Raw genomic sequence first — 11,428 nt, forward strand, 5'->3', positions numbered from 1 at the left:
CCCTAGCCTGCCCCGGCCCCTCCGCGCTGTCGGCCGGCGGAGCGGAGTGCTCCTACTGACTGACTGATTCCCTGCGCGGTCAGGTGTGGCACTGACAGCCGTCTGTATCTCTCTGACGCGTGTCTCATATCCAGAGAAGGGCAACGAAGCTGGTGAAGAGTCTGGAGCGTGTGTCCTACGAGGAGCGGCTGAGGGAGCCGGGATTGTTTAGCCTGGAGGAGGCTCAGGGGTTAGCTTATCACTCTCTACAGCTACTTGAAGGGAGGTTGGAGCCAGGTGGGGGTCGGTCTCTTCTCCCAGGCAGTCAGGGATGAGACAAGAAGACATAGTCTTAAGGTGCACCAGGGGAGGTTTAGGTTGGACCTTAGGAAGAATTTGTTCAGTAAAAGGGTGATTAGATACTGGAATGGGCTGCCCAGGGAGGTGGTAGAGTCCATCCCTGGAGGTGTTTAAGGAAAGACTGGACATGGCACTTAGTGCCATGGTCTAGCCGACATGGTAGTCTTTGGTTCTAGGTTAGACTCAATGATCTCAGAGGTCTTTTCCAACCTAATTGATTCTGCAACTGCTACAGTGACTCAGGTGATATTAACTACACAGACCTGCCCTGCACGGTAGTTTGTCAGGAAAGCTACCATCCTAGTGTGTGCACTTAGACGTGGTCACATCACTTTAACGTTCTGTTCTTCTACGCTCTCCTGGGCTTGCAGGTGAAAGTAGCTGTCTCAGCCCACTCCCGTGGATCCTTGCCCACTGTTTTTACAGCTGGGCATGTAAAAGCCATATTTCACGGCTTAGAATAGCACTTGCGTGGTAAGGGCTCCTCTCATGTGTTCCTCTGCTCAACCTCTCACCTGCGAGCTGAGACCCTTTGTCAAGGAACAGACGAACCTGCATGTAAGGTGTAGGTATATGCCTTCAGCCAGGCTTATGGCTTCATATGAATGTGCTCTTTGGGGTCTTCTCAGCAAGCCAGAGACACTGTATTTGCTCCTGTTTTTGAAAAATGTTAGGTGCAAGCTCCCCGGAAGATAGGGCAGCTCTATAACTTGGCTTCCAATTCAGAGTTGTTTCTCAAGTCTGGCTTGATGGCTCTGGCATTCCTCAGCCCCTGAAAGCTTTGAATTTGTACAGAGTGACAACTGCTTGTCTGTGGCAACACGAGAGTATCAAGGGTATCATCTCTTGTTTGGGCTTTGCCCAGCCAATGGCATTTGTTTGGAAGCAAGCTCAGTGGATTTGGTGGGGGCCCTTGAGGGATACTGGTCATGCCAAGCAACTGTGGGGTTTATGTATTTTTTTTCCCCCTGTAGTAGAACAGATATTAATTTCCAATTAAGTAAGTGGTCCTTTTTCCTCCTCTTCCTTTTCCCCCTCTTCCTAGTACAGGGTGTACAGTAGATGCCTCCCTTATCACACCAGGCCACTCCTGCTCTGTTGGCATTGCTTCAGTTCCTTGTGCTGCAGTAAATAGCTGATGCTGTATAATACAGACAGAGCTCCCAGGATTTGCATGGGCTGGGGTTAGAAACAATCCTTTCTGTTAAAGAGAGGCAGCAGGGAAAGTACAGGCAGGCTCGATGATAGGGAACACAAGACAGAGATAAGGCTGTGACTGCTGAGAGATGCTTGCTCCATTGGCACAGGACCTGGGGCTGTGTCAGGGTGCCCAGTTATTCCTGCGAATGCCAGCATGTCTTTGATGGTACCATAGGTAGATGCTGCTGTCATTGTAGCTGTTCATAGCCTCCTCAGGATGTGAGAACACCACAGATTTATTTGATGAGCATCACAGCCTGTTTTATTAGCTGTATTCTCTTCTCTCTGAATGGATACACTATTTTTCTGGTGGGGGAAAGGTGGCCTCTTACCTGCCACGTCCTCAAATTCTGTGAAGTTGCAGTAAAAGAGATGAACTCATATCTGCCCCTCCTCCCTGATTTTTAAAACCACTTCAAAGGTGAGCTAGCAGACAACTGAAGCGACCGGTTCCGCCAGGCTCGTTGCTGCTCACCTTTCCTGCCGCTCCCCCGCGGAACAAAGCACAGCATTTCCCTTTGATTTCCCGCTTTGAAAGCCTTAGGGGACAGAGTCTGAAATGGCCCACAACTTTTTTGGTGTCTCGTCTGTGGTACGGTCCTGAAGCGCTGGGTGGATCAGGACAGGACTCCAGGAAGGAGACCTGGCTTGTGGCTCAATCTGCCATCTGAGCAGGTTGGCCAATGGAATGCTCCATCCCTCCTGGGTGTTGTAACCGGCATCCCCCAGGTTTGTGGGTAGGGTGAAGTAACACTGCAGCGACAGGGAGAAGGAGCCACAGCGTCTGGGACTCGGTGGCTTTGACTAACACATGCAGGGGTTCCAGAGTCCAGCCTGGCTGCCTGTCACCAGCAGTACATGCTACCTTCTGGCACAGCTACTGCCCCAGGGATGGAGGGGTCTGCCCTGTTCTCCATTTCTTTCTACCAAGAAGAGAGGGCACATGGCAGAGTGGAGCGCATGCTGCCAGACTCCTGCCAGGTAGGGAGGAGAAAAGCAGTGAGTTTGGGTGCCTCTGCCAGTGCCCAAGGCACAGGCTGCTTGCCCTCTCTGAAAGGGATCATGTCACAAGTGTGAGGCTGGATGGAGAGGAGGGGAAAGCAGGGCTTGATTGTGCAATGTGAGTTTCTTGACTTCCTTCTGTGCCATCAGGACCTGAGGGTTTGCAAAGCTTTAAAACACAGGGCTGTCATTTGCATGCAGGCAGTGATACAGCCCATCCCTGGCCTGGTGCAGACTATGTAATACTGAATCTACAACCCCCATCTCAGTGTCCCAGAGCTCTCTTAGCAAAATAAGAACAGAGCTTGTCTCTGCTCAGCTTACAAGATGACAGGATCATGCCTTGCAGCAGTGCAACTGCACAGCACATGCATGGTATTTAGTGCAGGTGCTGCAGGTCGTGGCTGTGATTCTCAGAAACACTGGTATGCTGACTCAGTGCAGGGAGCAGTAGGATAATAAAGCCATAGGAATTGGTCATGTTGAAGGATGTGCCAGATGACAGTCTCAAGTAAAGGTTAATTAATCTGATCTCTATTATTCTGGTGAAACTCTCCATGTTTTATAGTCGCTTTTGTATGTATTGTGAAGCTGCAAGATCAAGAGGAAACCTCCTTTGCCTGCTGGTTCAGGGCCAGGCTGGATGCCTGTAAAAGGCTGCTTATGTGACAGTGTTGGAAATGCAAATACATTTGTGTGTGTGTGTGTTTTTGTGTGCTTCCGTGTGTTTCCCTCTCAGATCCCAGGTGCAGAATTGATGCTGGAATCATACTCAGCTGCTTACAACAGGATGACCCACGTGCTGAGGCTTAAACCTCTGTGTAAGACCACTCTCTGTGATTCATCCCTGCTCATCCTGCTAGTTGAGAGTCACTGAGATTCGGAGGACCATATCAGCAAAGGTTTCGTCTGATAAAAACCATTCTCTTAACACTGCTGCTTGAAACAGGGATATTGTACCTTTAAGGCACCCCCTTCTCATTCCCCTAATACCTCTAGGCCTCTGAATGATTCTGGAGGAGAGGATCAGTGCAGGAGTTTAAGGCATCTTTCCCTGCCCTGCTGCACTGCTCACTTGCTGCTCCGAAGGCTGTGCTTTGCTGTTTCTATGGAAACCATTAGTTGCTAAGCAACTGGAGCATCATCTGTGCTGAGCCCTCGCATCTAATTATCCCATCACAGTGGCTGAGAGGGGCTGGGGGGGGATTAACTCCTCTACCATGGCAGATCCATTGACAACACTTTAGTCACATTTAAAGGGACATTGTCTCCCTTCTGCCACACTTATGAGGAGGAATAGGGTTTTCTGCAAGCAGCGGACACACTGTCTGTGCTCATGGCATGCTTGGAGCTTCCATGCCCTTGCATAGAGCTCTGCAGAAAGCTCTTCTTTCTGTTCAAGTTATGCATGATGCATGTAGCTGTACATTTGGATCATGCAGTCTTTGCCTTGTGGACTGTGTTTGGGCCATACTCATAGTCATTTGTGTATTTTTATTGTGTTGTGGTCACCTCGATGCTGCCCTTACCGTCTCTGTCCCAAGAGCCTGACGTTGTGTCTGCTCTGTGAGGTATTGCCAATTCTTCAGAACTTGGCAATGGAGGAGGTGGGTAGCTCTCTGTCTTCTGTCTGTCTGCAAACATTGCACATAGCTTGGTATTCAGTTTTGTATTACCTTACTGTTTGTTTCTGGGAGGGATAGAGATGGTCATCAAGGAGCACTGAAAGCCCGAGGGGGTCAAGTAACAACTATGGAAAACCTCATTTTCCATAGTTGGATCATTTTCCAGATCTCTGTAAGTGGACAAAGCCACCAGCAGCCTGGTGAATTTTGTACATTCAAATAAAATAGTCAGTCTGAGAGCTGATTCTGATTTTTAGTTTGTGAACACAAGTTTGATGTAGTGTAGGACTCAGATTGCATCTGAATGAGGTTCCCAGATTTGTGAGGAGAGTGGTAGTGGTTTGAGTTACCTTCAGACAAACGCCTGAGTTTAGTGAAAACCTGACTGCACCAGGTCCACGCTTGGGTACGTTGTATCTGCTTCTTGCCTGCTCCCGTCAAGATGGATAGGGACTGATTCCTCCTCAGTTTTCACTTTCTGCCAGAAAATGGATGCTTTGTGATTTACTAAGGTGATTGCTTTTCTAGTGGCTGAATCAGTGAGAGTGGGGAGGTCTATTAGAAAGTTTTCCTGGTTTTTTTACTGCCTAGATCTATGAGCCAGCTGACAGTTACTGCAAAGCTCCCTAGCAGCATTTGCTGTGCTTTGTACAGACAGGGAGGATATAGCTTCAGCCGGAGGGGGGCCTATGAATCCCTAATACCTCCCCAAACTGACTTTGTTTCTGTGTCCACCTTTGAATTGTAATGTCTTTCACTGCAGCCAAAGCCTTCAGGCACCATCCAGCCCTGGCAATATGTCATGCCAACATGTTAGCACTGCTTCTGCCCCTCCCTATTGGCACAGGACCAGAGCATGTGGGTCTCCAAGGACTGAGTGATCCGGGGCTAGGTGGGATAGGGCAACTTGGGAAGATGGAGCAGGTGCCCCCCTGCCTCCCTCTAAGAGTAGACAATGATGGTGATTATTATTAAGAGTTCTCATAATGATCTCAGGGAGGGGCAAGTGGAGGAGGGAGACATATTTTGTCATGAAAATGGGAAATGTAATTAAAGTCCACATGTTAATTAAGAGCTGAAGGGGAGAGATAGAAGGATTTCTTCCTGAAGTCTCACTGGCATTGGCATTGGGCATTTTGCATAATGCTAATCAACAAGGAAGAAAGGCTTTGGAGGAGAGGCATGAAAGAGAGAAGTTTTGCACAAAGGCTCCCATGGCTTTGAATGGAGCACACAGTGTCAAGGAAAAGTTTTGTTTTGCCCAGTCAAAGCTGGGAAACTGAAAAGAGGAACAGTATCCACAACCTTTTGCATTTGGTTCCTTAGTGTAAATTGGCAGCATCAAGAAGAGGTGGTCCAGGCCTGATCACCCATGTGTGTTTCTCTCTGGCCTGCCCAGGCACCTCCCTCACAGAAGAAATGGATGTGAGAGAGTTCCTGAGCCTCCTGCTGCCCCATCAGCAGTGGGCATTCCAGCCAAGCACAAATCTAGTGCAGCTGCTGGGACAGCAAATGAGGATATCCCAAAGCTCCATGCAGATCAGGGCAGTTGAAACCTACTCCTCTGTCCCTCTGGAAACATGTGAGATGGCTAATCAGGTGCAGGTCCCTGGTGTTTTCAGATGCTCTAATATGGAATTTTATGCTTGCTTTTCTCACACTGGTCAGAAACCTATGAAATTACAGCTCTGCTTCTCTGACAGGGCAGGTACAGTGGGAGGACCTCACAGGTTTGGGTCTTTGACTTTTCTGCCACACAGGAGAGATCTGTAGAAACCCATTTGGAAATATCTTCCCTCTTCGTAGCTTGGCACTAATGTATTTAACAGGGGGATCCTCTGCTCCTTCAGCTGTACCAGAACCCCATTAACACAGTCTGGGGAAAGGGGCTGACTTCTACACGTGCCTTGTGGGAAGCTCAAGCACTGTATGGGAAGCAGGGTGGGAATGAGTAGAGGGGCTGTGAGTGTAGGGGAGTGTGATGTACCTGCTTATGAGAGGGTACTGCAGAATCTGAATGCATTTGTGAAAAAAAAATGTGTGTATGATGCTATTTAAGGGAGTAGAGGATAATTCTGCTTCTTTGCAAAAGTAAGAAGAAGGTTTTCTGCATGCAGAACTTAAGGGAACTGTTCAAAATGTAGTTTGCCATGTGCTGGGGACTCACAGGGATCAGGGGAAGCAAGTATGCAAGCCTCTGACTCATACATGATGTTCTAGAGTCAGGAAGGAGTAATCTAAAAGCTGCTTGAGCCATGTGCTGCATCTTAATGAGGGAGGCAGCACTCACAAAAATGCTGCAGCCCAGCTCCTGCTGCCCAGCTTTGCTACCAGTGTGGCTATTTCCCTGCAAAGGCCAAAAGGGCTTATGCTGTCAGATTGTGCCTGAGGACTTGTGCCCAACAGTTAGTGTGCCTTCTGATGCCATCCAAAGCTAGGCAGAGCGCTCCCTTTGCACCCATGAGTTTCTTGGTGGAGAGCAGCAGCGCCCCTCTATTCGAGCAGAGCATGGCATTAGGCAGAATCAAGGCAAAATTTGAGAAAGTGCCAAGCACGATGAATTTGATTTGTAAAACTGCCCACGCCTCTCCTAGTGGATGGAACACCCTGCTGGAGCAGCACATGTAACTACACAGTGCCATTGCACAGTAGTTGGGACAAAAAAATTGAAGAAGTGAGGCAAGGAAATTCGGAAGATAGAAAGTCACTGTTAAAGTTGGAGCTTGGACAGAACACTGAGTTGAGCAGCAAGACGTCCGGAAAACGTTGAGGGATTTGTAATCACTTGTTTGAAATGGTGCTTGAAGTATTGAAGTTCCTTCCAGGTGGCTGGCTGCGTGGAATGTTTCCAGCTATCGAATGGCCAGCAGTGTTTGTAGTTTGCTCCCTGATCTAGAAGTGAAATTGGGTAATGTCTTGCTCTGTTGGCTGGGCTATACTGCATCCTTGTTCTTCCTTTTCACTCTTTTGCCCTCTCTTTTGCTTTTCATTTCCTTTTGGCATCTTGGGGCTTAAAGCATTTTCAAGAGGAATTGACATTAGGAGAGCAGCCGCTGAGGAAGCTTGCCAAATGCTCTACACTGGCTGACAGTTTTTCTCAAAACCAGATGGTTACTAATTAAAGGGAGTCAAGTGGGGAGGCTGCATTGGCCTTTCTATTTCTTTTTCCTTCCTTTGATTAACAGAGTTTGTGACCTTGGAGGAAGATCATATTCCTGTCTTTCCAGGGAAGTGCTCTTCTAGTGCTTGTAATCTGTGGCGATCCCAGTGCTATCTGCTGGGTGCAAGACCTTTCTGAGGAAGCAGGCTGACTGTGTGCTCTACGCGCAAGGTAGCTGCCATGGGTGGTAGGACAGAAATGCAGTTGTAAAAAGAAAACACAAAGTGGGAGAGGAAAATTAAATATTGGGAAGAGCTCTTCTTGGAGATCTTCTGTGAGACGTTTTCTTGAAGCCTTATACTGTCAGTAGAAGAAAGACTGCAGGACTTCTTGCTCCTCAGCCTGCTGCACCTTTCACACAGAGGAGCCCTTTACGTGGCCAATCTTAGGCCATCTGTGTGCACGTGGGCTGCTCCACGTGGCTTTTCTCCACGGTACTGGGAGCTGAATGGCTGGGAAGATGAAGGGCAAGCACATGCTTCTTTTATTTTCAAGAACATTTGGTTTCTAGAGCCAATTGTAACAGATGCACTGTCAACGCTTAACGACTCAACCTTGTGTGGAAGAACTGGGTATGAAGAAAACTGCATTGGCAGTAACAAACACCTCCCACTCCAATTCATGTCCAAGAAAAGCGTAGCAGTTTTGTCTTGATTATATTCCAGAGCTGTAGTCCTCCACAGGTTCCCTTGCTGAAATCTTGCTCCTCCCCTCTGCCACTGTCCTTTCCTCCTTCAAATGCAACCTCTTGCCCAATTTAAGTAAATATGCTGTACTGGAAAACACCAGAGCACAATTACTTAAGGAGTAAAGACATGCACAAATGACAATTCATTAAAATATGTCATTGTAATTGTTTGCGACTTTCTGCGCATGCTCTTAATCTGTGAGGCCAAAGCACAAATTTTCTGAACAAAACAAAAGACAGCATGAGGGTGACAGTCAAGAGCCTGGAACAGTGTCTCCTGCCTGCCTCTCAACCACACAGCAGTCACCACACCAGCTTTCCTGCAGAAACAGGCAGGAAATCGCTCAGCTACAAGGAAAAGCCACCCAGGCCACCAGAGACAAAGCGAGACACACCCTTGAGGCACGAAGGCAAGCTCATGGACTCGCTATGTTGAGGACTCCCTTTCATAGGTATGGGATGAAGAAAAGACCAAGCTAAAGACCACATGAGCAGAATTATTTCATCTAGTACCTAACAGTCCTGCCATCTTTCCCCATTTCCTCTCTCTAACCACTGCCTTTATCCCAGTTATCAGAAGCCTTGCAAGCTTCCCCATGCTCTGGCAGCCACAGCTCCATGTGTCTAAGATGGAAAAGGGGAAAGAGACAAGGGGGAAAAAGGAGTTTTTCCAGAAGCCAATGAATAACAATTATGAACATAGTTCCCATGGTAACTGCAGGATCCAGGGGAAGAAAAGGGAATGTAAATCGGATTATCAGAGGGATGAACGAACCAGTTGCATCCACCAACCCAGCCAGGCTGCTCAAACACCACCTTCACTGTGTTCCTGAGTGCTGAATCCTATTCTCACCTTAACACCTGTCCTGTGCTGCATTTCACTCTGCTTCAGAAGGACCCGAGGAGACGAGGTCCCCACTACACAACAGAGCTCATGCAGGTCACTGAGGGAGTCCTATCTCCCCACACTCATGGCCCAGAAACTTCCCCTAGAGTGGAGCAGTCTCCCTATAATTGATGCAATATCTTACTTTCACTGTCTGACATCTTAACCATAAATGAGGAGGAGGCTCAGAAATTCCCTGAACATAAAAGAAAAACTTAAAAAACCCAAGAGAAGTAACTTGCAAGACCCAAGATCTATGCTCTTCCACCCACAGGGGAGAATGAGTACTCCTTCGTGACACTCTACCAAGGACTTACACTCTGGGGAGAGAATACAGTGAAATCAAGGTGGCTTTCAATAACGTCAGGAGAAGCACAGCCATTCCAGCATCAGATTGACTTAAACCAGCACATCCAACAGCAGCAGAGCCTGTTTAAAGTAGGGCTCCCAGGCTCGTGAACAATCTTCTCAACCTGAGAAAGGACTCCAGCATCTGGGGTGCTCTCTAGACCCGTCTCTCCTGCACTGCCTAGGCTGCTTGCTGCAGACTATCTGCCAGTGCTTTCCAGCCTGGAAAGTGTTAAATCTCAAAAGCACCTCCTGGGGTTTTGCTACTTCTTTTCATCTCTGTTTTATTTCCACAAGGACAGAGATCAGCTGTCTGGATCTTGCTTGACCTCACAGCAAAGCCCATGGCCATGCTCTGCAGCATAGATTGCCTGTCTGCAGAGGGACACACAGATTTGCTGTGCTGGAGCCTGTTTGGAGGTGGGCATGAATATTTCATTACAGGGAGAGGATGCTTCAGCAGCATGATGAAGATGTGGATTTGCACTGTGCTGTAGGGGACAAAGGAGAACAGACCCCAGGTCAGCATCTCCAGCTCCCAGGAGGTCCACTGAGAACAGAAGGCTCCCAAAGGTAAAGGGACCTCCTGGGCCCACCCACCTTTTTTCTGCAAGGCCAATGGTACAACAAGCCACAGGGGGTGCCAGCAGCTCCTGTGCACACCTGCCATCCTCTACCTGGATGCAATATCCCAGCAGAGAAAACTGCAGGTTGGCTTGACCTAGTGGGGGATAGCAGGGCAGCCCTATCGGTCCCCAGGACATTCCCAGTACCTAAGACCCTGTCAGAATGCTGCACCAGCTCCAAAACACAAGAAGTAACCAAATGGTCATTCTTAACTGTAGCCCAGGTTTCTAAAGAGGCACAATATCTGACTGGAACCAGAAAAGACATCTCATGGGGGGCTGGACTGAATTTGGTACAAACTGTATGGATGGTCTGTAGGCACTCAATACAGCTTCCTCCATTCAAAAGAAGAGTGAGGTTTGAGATTCTGTTTGGACTCTGCAATGTTTAGAGTGTGTCCTGTCTGAGAGTCTCTGAAAGTCTGGCACTAAATGACTTTAAAAGCACTTATGACTTTAGAGTACATGCAAAAGAGCAGAAAGAAAATGGACTGGACACCACAACACGGGACTGTCTGCAGAAGGGCTCAGCTCGTCTCAAATTCTTGAGCATGATTTAGCAGCAATATGATCGGGGTCTACTACCAAAGTGTGTTCCTATCTGTCGCCTCAGGTGGAAGGACCAATCAGCCATCCTGGTTCAAGTCCCCCAAAATCCAGCCATGCAGCAGTGATGCAAACAGGTGGATGCTGATCTTGCTACCTGTGGCCAGACACACAGCCCTCCTGCAGCTCTGGCATTGCCTCCCACCGGGAACATCACTTGGTTCTTAGTGTCCGTGACTCATAGAGGGCAGCTGTGAACTGTGTTAAGGTACCTGTTACACAGGTATTCAAGAAGGGTTATCTGTGCAGGAAAGCATGATCTAACAGTCTAAAGGACATAGTCTTAAGCTGCACGAGGGGAGGTTTAGGTTGGACATTAGGAAGAATTTCTTCAGAGAAAGGGTGATTAGACTTCAAAGGGTGAATGGACTGCCCAGGGAGGTGGTGGAGTCACCGTCCCTGGAGGTGTTTAAGAAAAAACTGGCCATGGCACTTAGTGCCACGTGGTGGTGTTTGGTCATAGGTAAAACTCAATGATCTCAGAGGTCTCTTCCAACCCAATTGATTCTGTGATTGAAGTGCCAACTGCTGTTGCTGCTGGTGGGGATGGAGGGTTTGTTTAGCTCCTCGTATTCTAGCGCAGAGACAAGGATAATATTGCATGCTGTGGAAATCCATTTCCTTGCTTCTGTACCTGGGTGTTAAAGCCCCATTCGGCATTTGTCACCGGAGCCGTGGTTTCTCCTTTTCCTGTTAATTGAGACATCCCCTTCTGCTGTGCACATGCTGCTCTTCTGTCGTGCACAGCCTCAGAGATGGCTGCATGTCCTTTGCATCATCAGAGGGAGGAAGTGGGGGAAATACAATAAGGCGCAACGTGTTTTCTGGTGTTTCTTGTCCCAGCTCTAGTGCTGCCTCTCGGCATCAGGCGTATAGAGGGACAGTCCGGCTGCGGTGAGAGCCACCCCGGCACCCCGGTACCCCGGCACCCCGGTACCCCGGCACCCC

At 48.5% G+C, this 11,428-nt stretch overlaps 1 protein-coding gene across 1 annotated transcript in view; it reads right to left on the reverse strand.

The window, feature by feature from the left end:
* The window catches only part of CCDC84 (coiled-coil domain containing 84), a 5,586-nt gene extending 3,842 nt beyond the window's left edge, over positions 1-1,744 (reverse strand). Inside the window, exons 1-2 of the mRNA XM_017738395.1 lie at positions 1,710-1,744; positions 855-891 (exon numbers count right to left, since the gene is read on the reverse strand). Of these exons, the coding sequence (XP_017593884.1) occupies positions 855-891; positions 1,710-1,744 (72 nt within the window). The remainder of the gene's footprint in view (positions 1-854; positions 892-1,709) is intronic.
* Positions 1,745-11,428: the final 9,684 nt, after the last annotated feature.

The sequence above is a fragment of the Corvus brachyrhynchos genome, unplaced genomic scaffold (assembly GCF_000691975.1).
Source record: "Corvus brachyrhynchos isolate BGI_N302 unplaced genomic scaffold, ASM69197v1 scaffold46, whole genome shotgun sequence".
NCBI classification, from domain to species: domain Eukaryota; kingdom Metazoa; phylum Chordata; class Aves; order Passeriformes; family Corvidae; genus Corvus; species Corvus brachyrhynchos.